The following is a 22,456-nucleotide window of genomic DNA, read 5'->3' as shown; positions in this document are numbered from 1 at the left end:
TATTTCGCTCTCTACACCCATCTCACTCTGGCCCACTAACTGTCGCGAATTTGTTTATAATTTGTGCGTGTTTGTGTGTGTGTTTTGGTATAGGGAAAAATCTTATAAATACATGTTTAACGATTACTTCACATTAATGTCAAATGAAAACGCATTTGGCTTTGAGGAAAAGTCAATACGCAACTGCATTAAAAAATAAATAAAATACAAATAAAAAGCAATTGTTAAGCATCGAGCGTGACATAATCAGGCAGTCCAACAACTAAATAGAAATAAAAAATAAAACCTGAGAAAACTTAAGTGCTTTAAAAATAAAATCAAACCAACAAAAAGTACTACAAAAGTGCCGCAAAAAAAAAAACAACAACAATTACTATAAAGTATTCTCTTCCAAAACTGCCCCAATTTTACGAAATGATCTTTTGATGCGCCTTGCGCTTAGTTAAAAAAGTAAAACAGGTGTAACATTTAAATTGGAGCCCGAAATTTGCACTTTTTTGAGTTGAAAGATACAAAAACACATTTCGATTAGAAAACGAGAGAAAGAAGAAGCACATCAACGGACAGCACTGCGGCCAGGCCAAGCAAATCAAAACAAAAACTTCAAACTAACAAACGGCAGCAGCATCTCATGCAACCACAACAACAACAACAACAACTTACACAAATGGAACACACACTCATTTAAATATATACTATATATATATATATATGCACGTGTATATATATAGTATGTGCATCAGAGATCTGCAGGGATTATTCATCAGCCAACAGCAGCAGCAGCAGCATCTAGCGGGCAGTTCCATCATGTTGATCTTTGATGCTGCCACTAATTCGTCTTCATCTTCTTCTTCTTCTGCTCGGCTAGCAATTTTCTCTAGTTATTTTTGTAATGTTTGGATTTATTTTTGGTACGCGCGTTTATTTCCACAAAAACATAGCAAAAAGTCCAAGCACATATTGCCCATATAAGAAAAAGACCCAAGCTATGGGAAGTAGAAGACATTTCATATATATAGATATATGACAGGCAGATCTTCTGCAAAGGTGCGACAGTGAATATCTAGTATAACAAACAAGAAACTACATAAATAATTATAAATAAAATGAAATGAAATTTTGATATATATATATCAAAAGTTTCAAATTCGAATTGAGTATTGATAGTTTTGAATTAAAAAATTGCGTCTGATAAACACAACTGTTTACATTCGGCAAGTTCTTTGCAAGAGTTCACACTGTACCAAGCGCACACAAATGCACAGATTGCCATATATTTACATATGTAGCACATACATGACTACTGCGCCAATTTACGTGCGTTGTCGTCTTTTTTTTGTTAAAAATAAAAACAGATTTTGAACCGAGCACACGATGGCAGGCAGAGGCAACTAGTAGCTAAACAGCTAAGAGATCAAAACCGCTGGCGAGTTCTATATAGAATATATATATATATATATATATATATATATATATATATATAGATAGATAGATGTACTTCCATATATATTTATGTATATATATCACAGGCAGGGCCGTCACTCACTTGGATACATACGTATGTGTTTAGTTTTCCGATTGGTGTGCTCTTGCTCCAGCATCTCTCCTACAACACGCTTCCCATATATAGGGCAAGGTGTAGGCATTTGGGGGCATTGTCGGGTGCAGGCGTTAGCCAGGAATTGGCAGGCTGCTCTGCGGCGCCCCGATCAATGAGCTCATTGCTGTTTACGATATGCATATGTATGTGTCTGGTCTGTATGTCGAACTCGAGTGGCCCAGCCAATGTGCCATTCAGGTATAGACAGCGTTTACATATTATATGTGTGTGTGTACATATATATATAGATATATGCTTGTACTTGTATCGCATCGGGCGCCAATAAGCAGGGTAGAGGAAAAGTGTTTTTCCTTTTCGATTCTGTTGTTGTGGTTGTTGTAGTTGTAGTTAGTCTTGTTGTTGGCAACTCACCGAACAATTAATAAGTCAAATCGAAACTAAACGACTAAATGCATTTGCCAAAATGCCAATGAGGCATTGACATTGAGCGCCTTGCTTGCCCCACAACCTACCGATCCTCCAATCCAACACCATATCGACGATCTTCAATCTTCACAGGGCTATCGAGCAGGTTTCTTTATAGCAAACGCCAGCAGCGTCGCGAGTCGCGTCGAGCAAGTCGAACCCAACGCAATTCACATTGGGATTGATACACCAGTGAAAAGTTAGATAACAGATTCAAGATACTCGCAGTTATCATATAAATATATCTATAAATATATATACACATATAAATATCGCGTATATTGGCAGCCGCGATGTCAAACGAACTAAGCGAACTGATCGCCCTCAGCTGCGCGGATCTCACTGCCCGACCGGAGGGCAGTGGCCAGATCCAGTTAATTATCGATTCAGAGCGTCGCCTGAGCATTAAGCAAATGACCGCCACGGAGCTAGCCAATCTTCGGGCCGCAGCTGCCGCCGAGGCCGAGGCAGAGGCTCGTGCCCAAGCCGAGGCCAAGGCGCGTGCACTGGCCGAGGAGCAGGCGCGTCGGGCCGCTGAGGTAGAGGCGCAGGCGCGAGCACGAGCCGCTCTTGAAGCTGAGCAGCAGCTGCATCGTGTGATGGAGCGACAGCGGCTGGAAGCGGAACAACAGAGACAACAGGACGCCACACCAAGTCCATCGCACAAGGGTGTTCTGCCGGCTGCTGAGGCGCCACGTGATCGTCTCATTTCACTGCCCAACATTTTGGATGATGCAATGGAAATGCATTTGATGAACGCAGGCGAGGGCAATGCCATCTCTGGCGATTCCTCGCCCACCAAGAGCACCTCGCACCTGGCCGACTCCATTGAGTTGCTGCGCATGCAGCGGGCAGCTCGAGCCGCACGCTCCCATCATCGCAGCCGCGAGCGCAGCACGTCGCCAGCAGAGCGAAACCACGAGAGAAGCGCTGCACCCGAACGCCTGCACAGCTCGAGCATCAGCAGCATGGACTCTGCCCCCGCCAGCGGCAGCGTTAGTGTCAGTCGCCGCGGCAGCAACGCCAGCGCCATGAGCACTGATCTAGCAGCGGAGCTGGCAGCGCCGTCCAAGTTTCCGCTGTCGAAGACGGTATCGGCGCCCAATATGAATCGTCGCCGCAGCAGCTTATCGGCGCTCTTTCCCGGCCCAGCACCGCTGGTGGCGCCCGAACCGATGCTACACACCAATCCTGAGATGCCGCCGGCAAAGGACGCACACCGTCCGGGTGGCCAGGAGGATGGATATCGTGAGATACCCAGCGGTAAAATGGTGCATCGCACAAAGACACCTCCGCCCGTGGGTGCCAATTTAGGTGTGTGCCTCAAGCGGGTGACAGCCCCAAGCGGCTCGGTTACCATCAAGCCCAAGGATGCGCCCATGCTGGGCGTAGTGCTGCGCAAGGTAGAAAAGAAGACGGCACCACAGAAGAGCGTGCTGGACGATGACAAGCCCCTCTATCACCTGTCCATTGTGCGCAGCGATAACAAGGAGTACAAGCCGGCGCCAAAGCCAAAGCCGAAACCTGCACCGCCGGCGGCAAAGCCATCGCCGGGTGGCATTCTTACCGGGCCACAAGTGGTGCGGACCGTCAATCGTCCGGCGGTTGCCGCCAAACCGCAGCGCCCACAACCTGGAGTGCCCATAACCATAACGAGAATCGAGGGCGATAAGATTATTATAATCAAAAAGATAATTGTGCCGAAGAACAGTAAGATACCGGAACAGTATCTGCAGGTTGGTTGTCTGTCTGGTGATCTGTTGTCCAGTTCTGCGTCTAGTGTCAGTGGGTGTCTCTCTCCCCCCACCCCCTCTCTATCTCTCTCTTTCTGTATCGAAATGTGTTTTCATTTGGCTCGTTTGCTGCTGCTATCGATGCTGTTATCGATCAAAAAAACAATTATAAAATTCCATAGACACGCACAAGCACACACACACACACACACACACACGCTGGTAAATCGTGTTGTATTAATATTAGTGAGCTTTTAGTCGGAAAGCTCAACGTGAAGTGACTCACTAAGCTTTAAGCTTGCCAGAATTTCTGTATTAACGGTTACCGTTAAGAGCTTAGTATTTGTAACTGTGAACTAGTGCTATCAACCCTTGGTTTGGAACTAGTTCACAGCTCTAAATTCCTTCCACGCAGTTCGTGCGCGTTCCTCCAGTTGCTTAAATGAGTCAAGATGCTGGCAAAACCGCCGCCGTCAAATCAGCCCAGCCGGAGGCACAGACTGCGCTTGTTGCCGCCACTGCCGCATGCCCCAGCGTCGCAATGAGACCAACTGGGGACGCATTTGTGTCGTCGTCTTCGTCGCCGTGCATAATGCAAAAACCAACTCCGCCGCCCGCGAGCGGCCAGCAGTTCTTTCAGGTCGTTTCGCCGCAGTTCGCGTCGGTGCTGTCGTCCAGCTTGCCGGAAACCAAATGTGCGGTTCGCTCGCCCATCTCTTCGCCGCTGGCGCCGCGCAAGAATCGACCGCTGCTGCCAGCCAGTCCGAAGTCAACGCCGCCTCTGCCGCGCAAACACCATCCAATGGCATACAATGCGTCCACTGGGACCATCACAACACCTGCGCGCCCTATGGCCACCATAGCCAGCAGTCCCGCCTCAAGTATATCGCTGTCATCCTGCAGTTCGCCATCATCGTCGCCGCCACCGCCGGTGCCCTGCCGTGCGCCCAAACAAAAGCCGTGTGCAGGCGGCAAAAATGCTGGGGAAATCGATTTGGACAAGCTGCTGCAACAACAGCAACAGCTGGAGGAGAAGTCGGCCGCGGCCACCAGCAGCGCTAAGCTAGATGCCAATTTCTATGACGCTGAGATCGAGATGATGAACAAATATTTGAAGAGTCTGCCCGACTACAGCGAACTGGATCGCAAGCTGCATCAGGAGTTCCAGGAGTGTGAAGATCTGTACGATCGCCTTAAGCGCCAGCAGCAACAGCAACCACTTACCAAATCCAACTCGCATCAATCTGTGGCGCCTAAAACGTCGCAGGCGGCAACGCCAAGCGTTGCCAGCGGCCTCTCCAAATCCTCCTCCATTAATTTCGCCAACAACTTGACCTCCAATCGGACGCCGCGTCTTGCCTATCCTTCGATTTTCGCCCAGGCGAACCCGAACGAGCAGCCCAAGCTGCAGCGCAGCATATCCAGCTCGAACATGCCCATGGGCACGCCCAGCTGTGGCCCATTACGCTCACAAGGAGCGCAAAAGAATGGCCTGCTTACCGACTCGAATCTGTCGCTTAACAAACAGTTGATGAACGATTTCTGGAGCGAGAACCTCTGCAGCTCACAGAAGCGTCAGACGCCGAAGCGCACGTTTTGGAACTATGAGAAAATCTGTGGTGCGCAGCTAGGCGATGCTGGGCAGCCCTTCAAGGTGGATGCCAAGACGGCCAAGAAGCTGGCCATATTTGATCCCACGGTCGCCGAGGCGGCCCAGAAGGAGCTGCAAAAGCAGCAGCCGTCTACGGCACAGCAGCCACATAACCATCGCCTACAGAAGAACGCCTCGTTGTCGCACTTGGATCTCAAGGTCAGACAGGCCGTCACCAAAGACGATCTCTACAAGCTCATCGTATGCAACGAACAATCGCCCACGTTGGCAACGGCAACTGCGACGACGACGACGACGCCTTTCACCAGCCGCGTGCCCGTCAAGCAACAGCTGCCGACGCAGCCGCTGGCAGCTGCTCAACAGCTAAACAAGAGCGTCTCCATGACGCATGTTTCCGGCAGTCCGGCGGCGCCTCTGCTACGCAGTTCCAGTCGCACGCACATACCCTGCTACATGAAGCATCTGCCCTCGCTCAGTCGCAGCACATCCAACTCGGCAATATTGCTGCCCACAACAACGACTGGCACGACGCAGCCACGCAAGGAGCCGCCTGCAGTCAAGCAACAGCCAAATCCAACGAGTAAACCGAATGCTGGCGTGCTCAAAAGTTCCAGCAGCTCCTGTGTGCCATCGCCGCGGTGTGCGGCTGCGCTCTTCCGCCGACCCACAGAGCCGGCCAAACAGGCGTCGACAGCTGTTGGGGCAGCTGCACCAGCGCTGGCCACGTCCATTGCTGAGGCCTCTAACGAAACAAGCGCCTCGCTGGAGCGCAAGTCGGAGAAGAGCAACAGCACCATCAGCAGCAGCAGCTTCACCGTGACCAACTGCTGCACCACCCATCTGCCGCAGCTCTCAAAGTTTACCTCATCCTTTCACATACCCTCAACGGTTGCAGCAGCCGCACAACAGCAACAGCAGCAGCAGCACGGCGCCAACTTGGATCAGCCAGCAGCAACTACAGCGACAATAGCTACGGCAACAACAGCAGCAGCAGCAGCAGCAACAGTAGCAGCAACAACAACAACAACAGGAGGAGGAACAAGCTCATCGGCAGCCACAAAGCGTCAAAAAGACGTCGACAACAAGCTAGAAAAATGTTTAAATGACATGCTAAAGCTAAAGAGCAATAACAACAATGCAACTATGTCACAATCGCTGACAGCTGAACACAAAGAAGATGCTGCCGTCGTGATCAAGAGCAGCAGCAGCAGCGGCAGCGGCGCCGGCAAATTTGCCAGCGAATCGCAGATACCCGTGCCAGTGCAGCTGTACGATCCGCAGAAGCCGCTAATGCAGCAGCAACAGCAACAAAGGATGGCCTATCCCATAGGCAAATCCAACTCGACCTCTCAGTTGCCCATGGGCTATCAACGTCTACTGCAGCAGCAACAACAACAACAGCAGCAGCAGCAACAACAACAACAACAGCACCAGCAGCCACAGAATTATCCGCAGCAAAAGCGTCCGTTTTTAAATTGGAACTCATTCGCCTGTTCGGTGATGAATGGCAGCAGCGATCCCTTCCAGCAACACCAGCAGCAGCAACAGCAGCAATATCAACCTCACAAGCTGGAGCAATCCTATTCCTCCTCGCACCTGGCCAAGCAGGCATCAAAGCCCAGCTCCGGCTTGGCCATGTTCATGCACAAGAACACCAACAAGGAGAACAAATTTGGACAGCCACTGCATCAGCAGCAGCAGCAGCAACAGCCGCAACCAGCTGGCATGGCTCCACAGATGTACGGCAGCAGCTACCAGGCGCTGATCAATGCAAAGCCCGTTTATCCACGCGCCGGCGCCGCGCCGCTGACCCATTCGGCATCCTTTAGCGCTGCACAGCGACCCAGCATGATGCAGCCGCATAATTTTGGACTCGGCATGATGAGTCGCAACTACTATAATCTGCCCAAGCAACAGCAGCAGCCGCACGAGCGTAAGCCGCTGCAGACCTTCGATCCGTATGCGTATCTGAAGCCCAGTCAGAGCCAGGTGATGCAGCCGGTCAAGTACCAGGGGCAGCCTCAGCCTCAACCACATCCGCATAAGCAGTTTATCAATGCTTCCGCTTCGATGTCTGGCGGTGGCGGTGGCGGTGGCGGTGCGACGCTTCAATACGATCCGAATACAAATACGCAATTGTTTTATGGCCCGCTGCCGCCTGCATCAGCGGGCATGCAACCGCAGGCAGCGCAGCAACCGCAGCAACACCATCATCAGCAACAGCAACAACAGCAGCAACAGCAACAACAACAACAGTCACTACAAAGCAATTCTGTCATATTCAGCCACTCAAAACAACAACAACAACAGCAGCAGCAGCAGCAAATTGAAATGTCCAAGTCCGCTCTGGGGCTGCATTTCATCGAGGTAGATTCGATGCCAAACTATTTTGTTATTGTTTTGTATCTTGGTTTAAGCGTTTGTTTTTGTTTTTAATTTTGATTTTTGTTGTATGTTGCACATGTGTCCGGAATGCTGCCGCCTTTTACTGCCAACTAACATCATAACAACAAACAAACGCTCGACGGGGCAGCTCAGCGTCTCGAAATAGACCGCTGACTCATTGTGCTCCAAAAGGCCGCCGATTCTTCGCTCGTTGCTTTTGGCCACTTCGCGATCTTTGGGCTCTTGGGGGGGGGGGGGGGGGGGGCCAAGAACAGAATTTGTCGATTGTTGTGACGCGCACTTCCTGTGCGCGACTTGCCCCTAACCTGTCCGCGCTCCTCTTGCCACCCTCCTCCACCCCCTTTGAGCGCCTTGTCGGCACGCTCTTGTGGCCTCTCGCGTCAGACTCTTGCACTTGCCTCGGACGAGCAACAACGTTGCACAATCGACCAAAAAAAAATCAAACTGAAATTCAATGTCAATTTTGTGGTACGCTAAAAATAGCCACACACTTAATTTATTTTGTTTATTTAGTGAAAAGAAGAAAGAAAAAAAAAACATTCAAAACACTTTGAATTGATTTCACTTTAATTTTCCAAAACAAAAGCATAAATATATATTATTTAACGCCTGATGCTAATTTCTGTTTAAATATTGCCAAACTTCTTCTATTTATAATTTGAACATAACTCGGCGCAAAACAAAACTCACGAAATGCCAAACAATCGGCGAATGCCAGCCTCTAAAATATGTAGCAACAACTCGCACATAAAACATACTTATGCGAACATTCCCATGAGTTCTCTTTCTCTCTGAACTGCTGTGTAGTGTCGACTTTGGATAGCCAACGAATCCTGATTACCCTTACTCCATTCACAATACGACAGGTTAATTGGTTGGGCATTAGTTTTGAAACAGACTTACAGAAAATCTATAAAGAAATAAATAATTGGAAAATTGAACCCTTAATATTTCTAAAATGCCTTGCTCAAATCATCCTACTTGTATTTTTTAAAAATCAATGTGAAGTTTTTTAAAATGAAGTCTGCCTCCAGTTTCACAGGATATGCAGATGTTTCGTTTTGCTGAAAGATTATCCCCTACTACAAAAAATAATCTGATTTCGTAAAATTTGTATTGGACCGCATTATTGCCACGAACTCGGCATAGAGTATTCCCGTGCGGCTCTAAGCCAATTGACGTTCGCTTTGGCGTCTGCTTGTGGTTAGTTTTTTTGCTACCTAGCAAACAATAATAGAAACTGGCGGCTGTGCAGCAGCTCTCCCGCAGTGGCCACAAGCGCGCCCGCCCGGTTCATAGATCGAAACGGAGCGTGTTCTATGTTCCGCCCTGAGCACACACTCGCCAGCTACTTTGGCGCTGTCGTCGTTGCGATATTTTTCAATTTTTATAATTAGTATTTGTGGCGTGCGCTTTCGTAAACGTTGCGCTGATTTCGGATTGGTTTTTTTCTTCTTTTTTTCTTGAAAACGCAAAGACGCGCTGCTTGAACAAAGCCAATTGAAAATAAATAATAATAATAATTAATAAATTAATAATAAGGTTAAAGAAACGCGCAAAAGTTCGACCAACGAGCGCCAGCTGGCAAATGTCTCAAAGTGCGTGTATAAATCAGGACGAAATTTGCAATAAACAAATTGAAATAATTCACCAAAAAAGAAATTGAAATTTAAAGTGGAAATCGAATTTGAAATCGCAATTGCCATCGGAAATTGTCGCTGCTTCTGTTGTGTGTCTATTTCTGTCGAATAGCTGCCAAATATCGTACAATTTCAATTATTTTTACAACACATGAATACGCTCTTTATATGTAAATACGTATATTCTATTATACTATACTTAACATAATATATACAGTACAAAAACATCGAGTAAATGCCAAAAACAAAAATCTCGCTATAGCGCAGCAAAACCATTTATTTTAGTACAATTCATTAAATAGTTCAAGTCAGAGGAAGAACTCAATTCGCCTGCTAGATAAAAGGAACAACAACGAATCAGAGCACTCCGATCTGTCGTCTAGCTCCTCGCACGCGCACATGCTGTGCTCTTCTCACGAATGGATATCTAATTAATATTATCGAATTTTCATTCGAGCGAAAAAGTAAGAGTGTAACGGATAACAAAACCCACGCACAAGGAAAATAGAAAATGGCCACATTTTTAAGTCGTTTTCAACGCGAAAAAAGCGAAAAGATTTTGCCAAATGCTGTGAACACCGCAAACAGCAGCAGCAGCAGCAGCAGCAAGAAAACAGCTGACATGGAGGCAGCGACGCCGACGCCGACAGCGGCAGCGGCAGCAACTGCACAGCCGCGCCAGCAGCGACGCTACATGCGCAGCGCGACGGCAGCGAGCGTAACGCAACTGCTCTCCGAAAGCTGCAACAGTTTGCTGCAGCGCTTTCGACGCAATCCGAGCGAACGACCTGATAACAAACAGCAGCAACAACAACAACAACAGCAGCAGCAGCAGCGGAATCGGTAATCGATGCAGAAGAAATGAAGCAAATAAATTACATATATTCGTACACACACATACACACGTATAAATTATTTTTAATTTTGCGGTGTTTATTTTTTTTTTTTTTTTTGTTTCTACTTTTGCCGCCTTTCGTCAAACAACAAAAACTCGGTCAAAATGTTGCCAGACGCGCGTCGCAGCTCTCATCATTTATTTTATTTTCATTTGATTTTGTTTTTGGTAATTTTTTTCGTCGTTAATTTAAGTATGTAATTTGCCCCATTGCCGTTTGCCGTTTGCCGTTAGTTGCAGCGCAGCAGCGCGCTGCTTCGTTTCTGAACGCGTTCTACTCTTTAGCAGGGAGCCAATTATGTAAAGATCGTGCCGAGTGCGTTGTAAATCGCGTTTAACTTCGTCTTTTTGTCTGTGCAAAAGTGTGAAAATTTATTGTGGAAAATTATCAATTTAATTTATCATTTCTGCTTTTTACCGTCCAGACTGGAAAGCCTATACTAACAATAGCCAACAGTCAATACAAAATAAAGCGAGCGAGTGAGAGATTATTGTAGAGTTCTTGTTGAGACCATCAATTGAAGTGCAAGCATTTACATAAGAATAATCATTCATCATCAGAATTACAGTTTCTATGGTTTCTAGGCCATTTATCTAGCCCAATGACATCGAACCTATGTAACGATGCATATTCCCCAAGTATATGTGCACAATATGTACTTATCTTTACATATTTTTATTTAATAGCAGGCCAATTAAAAGTTTTAATTGAAAAGTTTCGTTTTAACATTGTGCGCAAAGCTTTACACAAAAAGCTTTCAAGTTCGCCAGCCTGCCTGTCTGTCTCTCTTGCTAGCCAAATGTTTGCCTGTCTGGCAACTCTCCTCTTCCTCTTAGCACGAAAGATCAACGCGCCACTGTTCTTTTCTCTCGTTCTCGCTCTCACTCTCACTCTCGCTCGCTGCGCCTTTGATGCATTAACTGTATAATTATTTCTTTTTTAATGCGCGCATTTTGAATTTTGAATATGCAAGCATGCAAACGTAATTGTTTCGTCTTCTGCGCGGCTTTGTTCATTTTGTGTTTTTGCTCATTAGCAAAGTTCAAGGCTTTTCCTCCAAGCATTTTAACCGCAAGACTTTCGATCGTTTCCTTGTTTCGCTAACTGACGGAAATGGAAAGCTCTGCGATCAGCTCAGCAGTAATTAAATGCATTTTCTGAAGAAGCACACAGCGAAATAATTCATTTATCCACCCACTCACACATTTTTCTTTTCCGACTCTCTCTCTCTCTCTCTCTCTCTCGCTCGCTCTCTCACTTTATGTGGCATTCTCTTTGTCCAACCCGCCCGCACAGCTGCTCCGGCTGCTGCTGCTGCTGCTGCTGGGCAAGTGCGCAATATTTTCACACTTTTTCACAAAAATAAAAACGATTCCTCAATATTTTTGGTAGCCGCGCGTTGTGTTTTCCTATATTTTCCCATACATCCACTGTGCGTCGTCGCACGAATTTCGATCGAATTTTCCTCAGTTATTATTTGGTCCGTGTCGTGGCAACGCGCGTTCGTCGCGATTCAGGCGCGTGGAAAATACCAAATAACAAAATATACCAAACACCAAAAATCGACACTAAATAGAAAAAGGGAAAGCTTTAAGTGCGTCATAAGCAATTCTTGTTTTGTTTTGGGCTTTTATAGTGCAGCGCCCATAGCCGAGGATAACAGCAGCAGCAGCAGCAGCAACAACAACAACAACTGCAACAATAAGGAAAGCAACGAAAATAGACGCAGTGGCTCCAAGACCCCAACGAATGATAACAACAGCAACAACAATAACAGCAATAGGAGCAACAAAAACAAAGACAAAGACAAAGGCAGCGGCAGCCTCACAACACAACACAGACGTCGCCGCAGCTCGGAAAAGTCCGCCAGCGGTCGCAGACGCCCGGAGGCGGAACGTGAACGGGGCAAGGAACGCGATAGGGATAGGGAACGTGATCGGGATCGGGATCGGGACCGGGAACAGAACGCCATGAGCGATCGTCACAGACGTTACTATGCTGGCGGTGGCCTCGGCTACCATCCCATTAGCACAACCAGCGGCAGCGCTGTGGGTGTGGGCGGCACCCATATGGGCCGCTATCAGAAGAGCTCAACGACGGCCAATCCGCTGCGCACTCATCTGAGCCCCGTGGGCAGCAGCTACTATAAGCCGGCCATACGCCCCCTGGGCGCCGGGATGCGGCGTGACCTGGACGACGTTAGTATGAGTGGAGCGTGCAGTGTGTATGCCAGTGGAAAGCGCTGCGTGTTATTCGATCGGAGCCAGGCAGCCAAATTCATCCCGTGACTCATGGCCAGAGCATTTCTTCACATTTGGAAATCACTGAAATTTCGTTTGCCCTATTTCCACCTGTCACCATGAGTCACGGCTAAGTCCAGTCACTGTCCCAATTCTGTCACAGGTTGAAGAAAGCGGGTTGGAGGTAGCAAAAGATCGCATCTTCAATGAATGCATCGGCAACCCCTATTGCTCCATAGTATACCTATATGTGTAGCAGGTGTATATACTTATGATGATCGTGCGCAGAGATGTAGACATAAATATGTATGGATTTTCTATTTGCCCACACAAACTATATCTATTCTATATCTTCCTACTTGCCGTGTGCGTTTATTTTTGATTCCAAGCAAATGTCCATGCCTCGGGCAGCTCACCCTGCTCCCATGTCTATCGCTTCGCTCTATCTCTCTCTCTCTCTCTCTCTCTGAGTTCTCAGCTCTCTGGTCCGCATTAAATGTATAAAAAGCTATTCACAATTTCACGATTTTGGCATTTCGTATATATAAATATACATATATATATAAGGTATACATCTATATATATAAAAACTGTGAAGGTCGGCCGTGGTTATTTTGTTTAGATTTTCACTAGACGTTCTAAATAATATAGACGCCCCTCCTCGGAGCAGCCGCCCAGCGCAGTTCTTCGGCTAGATGTTGTGTTTTTTGTTAGAGAAAGCGACTGGATTCGACGCTTGAAATGCGAGTGAAATTATGTGGAATTAAGTTGCCCAAACACTGTTATTAGCCAGTGCCGAAAAGGCCATTTAAATGGGTATGCGAATTGCGAGTGCGTCGTCTTCTTCTCTCTAGGTCTAGGTCTACTCCCAACTGGCTTCATATGTATCTGCGTCTGGCTCAGACAGAGCGTGAAATGTTTGACGAACGTCTTCGTTTTCGTTTTCGTCGTTGTCGTTTCCATTGGTTTCACACGAGCGCTGCTAAAAGCACTTTCCTTATCCATTAAATTCCCTCCCAATTGACTGGTTTCTCTTCTTGGGACGCACAGCGTCGCGAGCTGCTCTTGGACAAAGACAAGACGCCCACAGTGTCGGCGGTCTCGCGGCTGGAGAACAAATATTCGGACATTTTGGAGCGTGCGGCTGGTCGACGACGTCACGAGGAGGATCGCGACAAGACCCTGGAACCGGATGACTATGGTGGCCTGTTGCGCAGCGCCACCTCACATCAACTGGCCAAAGCGAAGCTCTCGTCGAGCTCTTTCAATGCCGCCGATCGCAAAGAGCGCACGCCCTACAGAACGCGCGCCCAGCGGCAACGATATATGGCCGACTCCACAGACAGTGGCTACCTGACCAGCGGCAACCGTTTGCTGGACGAGAATTATCCGGTGGACTATGGCCACAATCGTTATCAGCCGCATGACTACCACGACGCACTACGCGCTGGTGGCGCCACTGGCTACTCAACAGGCCGATATGGTCGAAGAGCCGGTGTGGAGGATACTGCGCTCACCTCTGGGCGATTGTCACGAGCCTATGAGCGAACCAAGACCGAACTGCCGGCGACAGACTCGCCAGACGCTGGCCACGCGGAGGATCACGTTATGAACTGGCGCAGTCGCTTTGCCAACCGTCGAAGGGAGCAACCGGCGGCGCCGCCGCCACCGCCAGAGCTAACGGCCGAGGATCGCGAGATTCTAGCTGATGATCGCTCCTCGGAAGACAATGCAGCCATTCTAATGCTGCTGCGCGAAGACAATCAGTTCCTGGAGGCCAAGAAGTTTGAGGAACGCATGCGCAGGCGGCGCGAGCTTAAAGAGCGTGTCAAACGCATGGAAGAAGCCGCCGCCGCCGCCGAGGCCAAAAAGACTGAAGCAGCAGCCGCAGCGGCAGCAGAAGCGGAGGCAATGGAACAGCAGGCAGCCAAGGAGGCCGCTGCAATTGCAGCAAATGCAGCGGAAGCGACAGCAGCGGAGCAGGCGCCCAAGAAAAAGTCGCGCAGCAAAAAAGTAACTAACGATGATAGCGATGATGCAAGCAGCTCATCCACATCAGAGGCTAGCTCTGATGAGGTCGATAGCGAACCCAACAGAACAACTGGTGTCCAACTAACCAACACGGCTGACACTTCACAGAAAACGAAAAGCACAACAGACAAGGCCAACACTCCCACCAACTCCGTCAATGGTACTTCGATTATCCCCATAACAACAAGCACAACAACAACAGCCACAACAACAACAAACAGTAACAACAACACGAACTCATCCACCATCCCCTCTGCTCTCTCTAACCTATCTCTGCACGACACGGCAGCGACAGCGACAGCCAGCGGCAGCGGCAGCAGCGCCAACAAAAAAAGTCATTTTCTGCTCCACTCAGATCGGAACAACAACGACCTGTCCAAGTATAGGCCGAGCAATCTCTTGCACTCGTCCAGCTCCGGTGCGCTCGCCTTTGGTGGCATTGGCGCGCGCCTGGCAGCGGCGGACACGCGTCGCCAGCAACAGCAGCAGCTGCGCTATCAGGGCGCCAGCTCCCGCACAGCTGCTGTGCTGAGCGATTTCGAGCGGTACAAGCCCAGCAGCGGATCGAGCTATCTGCACGATAACTATGGCATCAGTAGCCGGCGCTCCAATGCTGCGGGCAGTTCGCTGTATCCGCATCGCCAGCAACTGGATCCCTACCAACAGCACCAGCAGCAGCAGCAGCAGCAGCAGCAGTCGTCGGCCTTGTCGTCATCCTCGTCGCATTATCTGCAGCAGCACGATCACTATCTGCTGTCAAAGAGTGCCACCTCGTCGGCGCTGTTCCATAGGTCACGCATTCCAAAGACACTCTCGACCTTTGTAAGCCACTCGACGCATTATTCTATGCAGCTTGAGCTTCTTGCAACGCGATCCCGCAACTCACCCAACCAGCCTGAATACACTTTACAGTACTGCTAACTAACAGCGCGCCATGTTAACACTAACAGCCGTATGTTAATGCGTTCTCTCCCTGCATGTAAGGAAACTTGATCAAATTAATTCTAATTATTTCTCGATATTTTCAATTAAATGCTTAGTTTTTCTTTTACCATATACCAAAACAATTAATCAATTTATAATATATATATTTAAATATCAATATATTCAAAAAGACAAGTAAAAAGTATACAAAATATGTTCCGAAAAGACAACAACAATATGTAGACGTAAGCGAATGCAATTTGTTTTTGCCCATGCGTTTTATGGTTCGTTTATTTATTTATTTATTTTTTTTTAATAATTTTTTTTTCCTCTGCCCAAAGCACAAAAGCTTTTGTTTTTGTGCATATGCCCGTATTTACATTGTATGTGTATACATACATACATATATGTGTATATATACAAAAATGTTATATGATATTTGTTGTACATGTTTTATATTTAAAAAAAAAAAAAAAAACAAAAAATATTAACCATTTATGTAAAACACAAAATCTCTCTCTCAAAAAAAAAAAAAAAATTTGTCCGAACTAATTTTCTTATCGAACAAACGAAACGTATTTTTCTCGTGTTTTTTCTGAATATGATGATGAAAATCACAATGATGATGATGATGATGATGATGATGGGTTGATGTACAAACAACTTGATGATGATGAAATGATGTAAATGGTTGGTTTATGGAATGTCTGGGCTGTGCGGATTAATTGTGAATTGCGCATATTTGTGATATGATGAAAATCGGATATCCGGAATCGGAATTGTTGTGGTGCCAACGCGGGATCCTCTGGCGGATTATGTGTTGAATTGATGAACTCTGATTGCCTGGATGTCTGGACGCTGGCGACCCATAAAATGTGTTTTTTTTTTTCTTTTTTCTCTTTCTTTTTTGTTTCTTTTTCTCTCTTTCAAATTACATACTTTAACCACACACGCACCTTATGTATTCGTCTGTGTAACTGCCATCAACTACAACAACAACAACAACAACAACAACAACCACGCCCCCTGCTACAACAACGTTCTCGCAACCCACTACCAAATACGCTCAAACATAAATCGCTAAATATTCGTCGTCGTCGTCGTCGTCTGCGTCGCCGCCGTCTTCGTCCTCGTCCTCGTCCTCGTCGTCGTCGTCGGCCTCGTCGCCCTCATTGTCGCCACCCCTCCCCTTCTGAATCGACGGATCAATGCACCTTGCAATCGCACCACCATCGCCACCACCACGCCAACCTCTCGTCGAACGCTCGCCCCATAACAGACAGCAAAGCCCGTCATTCAAGATGATGCTGATGGTCACTTAATTTACCACAACGGAGACATTCTCCATCACAGATGTTCGTGACAATTTTTTCGTTTTTAATTTTTCTATATGTTTATGTTTAGAGATTATCAGAAACTTTTCAAGTTCAAAAGAGACATTGAGTAAAAACTGCCGCACAATAAGTCTACACGTAACTGTTATAGTTTTCAACTATCCAATTTTTCTTTATTATTTCTTAATTATCTTTCGACAAAATCGTCGTGTCGCAGCAACACATCGCGTGCGCCTTTAAGACACGTTTCAAAATGCGCACCAAAACACTAAACAAAAAAGTTCACATCATTTTCACCAGCAAAATTTTCCGAAAGTTAAAGAAAAGAAACTAAAAGTTAATTTTCCAGTTCAACTCAAATTAAAACTTACAAATTTTTTTCTTTTTGCCAGTCATAATTAAATTGAAGTTTCTCACACAAACACACACACACACACACACACACACACACACACACACGCACACACACACTTACACGCAGACACTCGAGTATTTTATTAAATTTCCGGAACTTTTGGCGCATAATTAATGAAATAATATTGAAACTGAAAACTTTTCCGCATACATTTTCTTAAAAGCAGTTCAAAGTTAGAGCATATTTTTGTGGTATTTTTACTTAAATCCGAAAGATGCCCAGTTACAGGTTTAGATATTAGCGTAAATAATTAACAATTATTGCCGTTGCATTTACATTAAAATAAACGACTACAATACGCCTCCTTTTGCCACTTTTCAGATAAGATCATGGCCACACTGGGCGAAGGCACTTTCGGACGTGTGGTCAAGGTCAAAGACATGGAGCGGTAAGTACCAAAAAAAAAAAAAAAAAAAAAAAAGCAAACCCTTCCCACAGTACTTGACCAAACAGCCTATTTATATTTAATGTATGCATATGAATGTGTTTCACAGTGATTTTTGCATGGCCCTGAAGATCATCAAGAATGTTGAGAAATATCGTGAGGCTGCCAAGCTGGAGATCAATGCCTTGGAGAAGATAGCACAGAAAGATCCGCATGGTGATCAGTAAGTTGGCACTTAAAGTTCTTTTTGGTATATATATTAATATTAATTAATCTATTCCCCACTTGCAGCCTGTGCGTCAAAATGATTGACTGGTTTGATTACCATGGACATATGTGCATAGTTTTTGAAATGCTGGGACTGAGTGTTTTCGATTTTTTGGTTTGTATTGCTCTAGCTGTCAACTATTAGATGGGAGCACAATGTCTTATATTTACATTTTGTAATTGCAGCGCGAGAACAACTATGAGCCGTATTCTCTGGACCAAGTTCGCCACATGGCCTATCAATTATGCTACTCTGTCAAGTTTCTGCATGACAATCGTTTAACCCACACAGATCTCAAGCCGGAGAATATACTGTTTGTTGATTCGGATTACACGTCTCACTATAATCATAAAATTGTACGTATGAGTGACCCTTAGTTGACCATACTTGAGTTTTATATATTGTACTTATCGTGTATGCTCTTCAATAGAATCGCGAAGTGCGCCGCGTCAAGAGCACAGACGTGCGCCTAATTGACTTTGGTTCGGCCACTTTTGATCATGAACACCATAGCACAATTGTCTCGACGCGCCATTATCGCGCGCCGGAGGTCATACTGGAGCTTGGCTGGTCACAGCCCTGTGATGTCTGGTCCATCGGGTGAGTGCGGCCCGTTCTTATATAAAAAACAAAAAAAACACTTTGCTAATTTCTTTTCACTGAATTTAGTTGCATTCTCTTCGAGCTGTATTTGGGCATCACGCTATTCCAGACGCATGACAATCGCGAGCATCTGGCCATGATGGAGCGCATCTTGGGACAAATTCCATATCGCATGGCACGGTAATACAATGCAGCTCATGCTTTTTTAACTCAAGGCGCAGTATTCTTCATCGAAATCAATTAATGTGTAGCAATCACACTCTTTATAGCAAAACCAAAACAAAGTACTTCTATCATGGTAAGTTAGATTGGGATGAGAAGTCCAGTGCAGGACGTTATGTGCGCGATCATTGCAAGCCCTTGTTCCTCTGTCAACTGAGCGACACCGAGGATCACTGCGAGCTATTCAGTTTGATTAAAAAGATGCTGGAGTACGAGCCCTCGTCGCGCATCACGTTAGGTGAGTTTTTGACTAAAACTATTTTATGCTCGATCTAAATTCTTGATTTTTACAGGTGAGGCCCTGCGACATCCGTTCTTTGACAGGTTGCCACCGCATCAGCGGGTTGGTGAAACGGGCATCAGCAAGCAGCCCCTTTCGTCCGGCAGCAGCAGCCGTGAGCGCTCGCACAGTCTGTCCAGATGAGAATTACAGCGATTTGGTTATTGTTGACAGCAGCAACAACGTTAATCAAGCACACAACTACAAATATGCGTACACACACACACACATACAATGAGAACAGTCATCAATCAATGTAATCCAACATTATTGAGCAGCAGAGCGCAGCGGAGAGCAGCAAACAATAACAACTACAACTACAACTACAGTAATATTAATATATTAATGGCGAACCTTAATTTAAGTTCTAAAGTCTTATTTAGAAATTTTGTAACTTGACTTGTATGGAAGACAATTTCTACACAAATAACCCAATCGTTAAGTAAATATTGATTGTGTGCCTGCTGCACGCGCTGCTCCATTAGATCCTGTGCATTGTCTCATCCATCAGCCAATCGTGTTTTGTTTTGTAATGATAACCAAATCGTGCATAATATTGATAATGCGTCCTCCTCTCCCGATACAGACGCCGCCAACCTAAATGTAAATGCCACAGAAATGTGCACAGTCTTACCTTGAGATAAATAATAGATCTTCAAACACGACTGCAATGTTTAAAGAAAATCTATAAAAAAGAAAAAAAAAAAAGCTACAATTGTAAATGTAATACATGTATAAGAAAATCGATAAAGCGCTAGTTGAAATGCAGCTCCATGTGCAAGCTGTCATTTGCCATGGACTTGCTTATAATCTGTAATTAATTTACTATTTTTCGAGTGCGTGAGATGTAAGCTAATGCAAGAGCCATTATACACACACACCCATAGCTAAACCCTTAAATCGATATCATATGTAAAGATCAATTATTATGACGCCTCCGGAGGGTCCACGACAAAGAACAAAAAGCAAACGCAGCGTTTGTTTTTATATAAATTATGTAGCAGCCAGAATCATTTTCTCTTAGGATATGTTTAATGTCTAGAATCGGCGCTGTTTGTTTAGTTTATTTACGTCAACATACACCCAAACACACCCACACCAACACATATACACATATATTTATATGAAAAGAACACTGGCAAGTGGGGAATGCGAGAAGTATATAGATACATATACTTAAAATACTTAATTCAAATGATTGTGAGTTAGTTTAATATTACATAAATATTAATTATTACATTATTTGCAATTAATTAACCCGGTCTACCAGCATATAAGATCTACAAAAAAAAAAAATATACAAAAATACAACTATTATTGTCAAGTTATTTAAAACTGAAATAAATTTTAAAAATATTTTACTCGAATTTTTTTTCATATACTTTCTGCTTTCAGAACAAACTTAATATTCATATTGATATGTTAAGCCTTCCAATTTTAGCCAAATTTTTATTTGTCCAAAAAAATGTGCAATTTTTTATTTCTGAATTTATTCACCCGAGATAAAACAATTATATATTTTTTAAAATCTGAACTCGGGTAAGTCCTATCTTGAAAAGATTTTCGGTTTGCGACTTGTGAAACCCAGATTAGATTCAAAATATTTGATTTCCGAACTGACTCCAATTTACCGGAACGACGAGTTTATAAGGGTTTAAATGTAGAACTTCTGCTTCGAATGTCAATTGACGGTGTTTATCCGTACAAGTATAGATATGTATACATTGTAAAGATATTTCTTTATTTTCCCGAGATATTCAGATTAAAAAAAAAAGTTTTTAAAATCTTTAAATGAATATAACTCGGGTTAGTGCAGTCCAATTCTGAAAATATGTACCATAGAATAGATTGGAATCAAAAATGTTCCTTCAAACGCTTTGAGATTTTTCGGGAATATTTTTAGCATTTATTTATTGTTTTAGTGGATTTTCGCTACGTGTTTAAATGTCAATTTGTTTTTTGTTGTTTGTTTTCTAGAATTTTACAATAGTTTAACTAAATAAATAATAACAATTTATAAATATAATTCTCTTTTTTGTTAGGTTCTCAAACTCGTTAGCTGAGTGTTGTTGAGTTTTTTGCTTTAACGTAAATAATTTGTTGATATTTCCCATTCTTTAAGTATTTCAAAATTAGAATTAGTATCAGTTATATGCTTTTGATTTATGTGTTTCTCCTGCAAGAATTTTGTTGGATTGAGCCAAAAACAAGTAGCTCATCGAAAGGTGCATAAATTGGCTGGTTATAACTTAATGGCTAAAAGTCGGCTTATGCTATCTAAATATAAAAATAATAGTTAAGTCTAAAGATTGCAACGAAAACAAAAAACCTATGCAAACTATATACTTTATACGCAATAAATAAATATGTACCTAACATTTACAATCTGTTCATTATAATGATAAAAATAGGCATTCGCTCCGATCCTGCTTCTATCCTCCTATGTAAATATATACAGAAAAACAAAAACAACTGAGTTTCGCGCTTTGGGCAGGCGCACTGCTTGACAAAGCAACAAAAAACTATTGTTCTCTTATTGTTTAAGCGTTTTCTCTCTTCTTCTCTCTTCTTTGTAACTTCGTTTCCTTTAACATTTTTATATTGTTTTATTGTCTATTTCAAAGATGTGGCATCGCCGCACAGGCGCAACTAAGCAGATTCGTAATTCGATAGAAAATTATAGAAAACAGCGACAGACAGTTGGGGCTGATATCTAACTACACACTTAAGTATGGATGCACATATATATATATATATATATATGTATATAGATATATGTATATACTGTTTGTGGCCAGCTGGCTCTACTTGTGCCCAATAACGAGCGTATAGTTTGCTGTGGTTACTGTCGACGGCAGCGCCGACAGCGCTGGTCATTTGGCCAGCTTCAGGATCTCCGCTGCTGCTGCCGCCGGCGACGACGCTGCACTCGATGCTGACGGCACGCCCGTTGGCGGTGCGGGCGCTATCCGTATGGGCTTGGCACGCTGCTGATTGAAGAGTCCGCTCAAAGTTGCCGCTGTGCTAGCGGAGAGCGTCATGGTGGCGCCCCCAACGTTCGCCTGCCCACTTAACGTCCCTTGGCGCTTGCCCCGCGCCAACCCATGGCCGCCATTGTTCGTTGACGTGGGCTGCTGCAGCTGGTGGCCAATTACTGCGGATGCTGTTGCTGCTGCTGCTGCTGCTGCTGTGGTTGCCGATGCTGAAATGTTATCCAACTCAGTCATTGCTTCTTGTATAGCTTGCTCGAGTTGCGAGTTCAGTTTGCGGCTCCTTTGTGGGTTGGTTGGTTGGTTGGTACATTGTGGTATTGGTGGGTGGGTGGGTGGGTGGTTGGTTGGTCGTGTGTGTGTGTGTGTGTGTGTGCGTGTGTGTTGTGGTTGTGGGCAGTTTTCGGTAGGTAGGAGGTGGTTGTAATGATGATGATGTTGAAGATGATGA

At 45.1% G+C, this 22,456-nt stretch overlaps 3 protein-coding genes and 1 long non-coding RNA gene across 9 annotated transcripts in view; 2 read left to right on the top strand and 2 right to left on the bottom strand.

The window, feature by feature from the left end:
• Positions 1-1,528: 1,528 nt before the first annotated feature.
• Doa (Darkener of apricot) lies at positions 1,529-19,766 on the top strand. Its single transcript, XM_032439391.2, is given in 11 exon segments — positions 1,529-3,766; positions 4,194-7,738; positions 16,788-16,863; positions 17,579-17,645; positions 17,752-17,865; positions 17,934-18,024; positions 18,096-18,266; positions 18,341-18,510; positions 18,580-18,693; positions 18,765-18,973; positions 19,029-19,766. Coding segments are annotated over 11 exon segments (6,135 nt in total). The 5' UTR covers positions 1,529-2,319; the 3' UTR covers positions 19,160-19,766.
• On the top strand, positions 8,008-13,747 carry LOC116651918 (uncharacterized protein DDB_G0284459-like). Its single transcript, XM_032439389.2, has 2 exons — positions 8,008-10,260; positions 11,950-13,747. The coding sequence occupies exons 1-2, from the start codon at positions 9,929-9,931 to the stop codon at positions 12,599-12,601; spliced, it is 984 nt and encodes a 327-aa protein (XP_032295280.1). The 5' UTR covers positions 8,008-9,928; the 3' UTR covers positions 12,602-13,747.
• On the bottom strand, positions 10,350-10,822 carry LOC138910963 (uncharacterized). The gene is made up of 2 exons (XR_011416207.1): positions 10,731-10,822; positions 10,350-10,664 (listed from the first exon to the last, which is right to left on the bottom strand). It is a non-coding gene; the product is annotated as an uncharacterized lncRNA (long non-coding RNA).
• sba (six-banded) overlaps positions 18,095-22,456 on the bottom strand; it is a 29,191-nt gene continuing 24,829 nt past the window's right edge. For 3 of the 6 annotated variants that reach the window (XM_032439381.2, XM_032439383.2, XM_032439382.2), the window contains exon 9: positions 18,095-22,288. In XM_032439381.2, coding sequence (XP_032295272.1) covers positions 21,889-22,288 — 400 coding nt within the window. In that variant the 3' untranslated portion in view covers positions 18,095-21,888. The remainder of the gene's footprint in view (positions 22,289-22,456) is intronic. The other 3 variants (XM_070207472.1, XM_002054328.4, XM_032439384.2) reach the window with 2 other exon arrangements.

Source organism: Drosophila virilis, chromosome 2 (genome assembly GCF_030788295.1).
Source record: "Drosophila virilis strain 15010-1051.87 chromosome 2, Dvir_AGI_RSII-ME, whole genome shotgun sequence".
NCBI lineage: Eukaryota > Metazoa > Arthropoda > Insecta > Diptera > Drosophilidae > Drosophila > Drosophila virilis.
This window is presented reverse-complemented; position numbering and strand designations above follow the sequence as displayed.

Bases quoted from the DNA above. Each gene is read 5' to 3' on its own strand.
- LOC116651918 (XM_032439389.2), top strand. From the start codon at position 9,929: ATGGCCACATTTTTAAGTCGTTTTCAACGCGAAAAAAGCGAAAAGATT. The intron at 10,261-11,949 runs GTAATCGATGCA...GGGCTTTTATAG, and splicing joins CAGCAGCAGCAGCGGAATCG to TGCAGCGCCCATAGCCGAGG.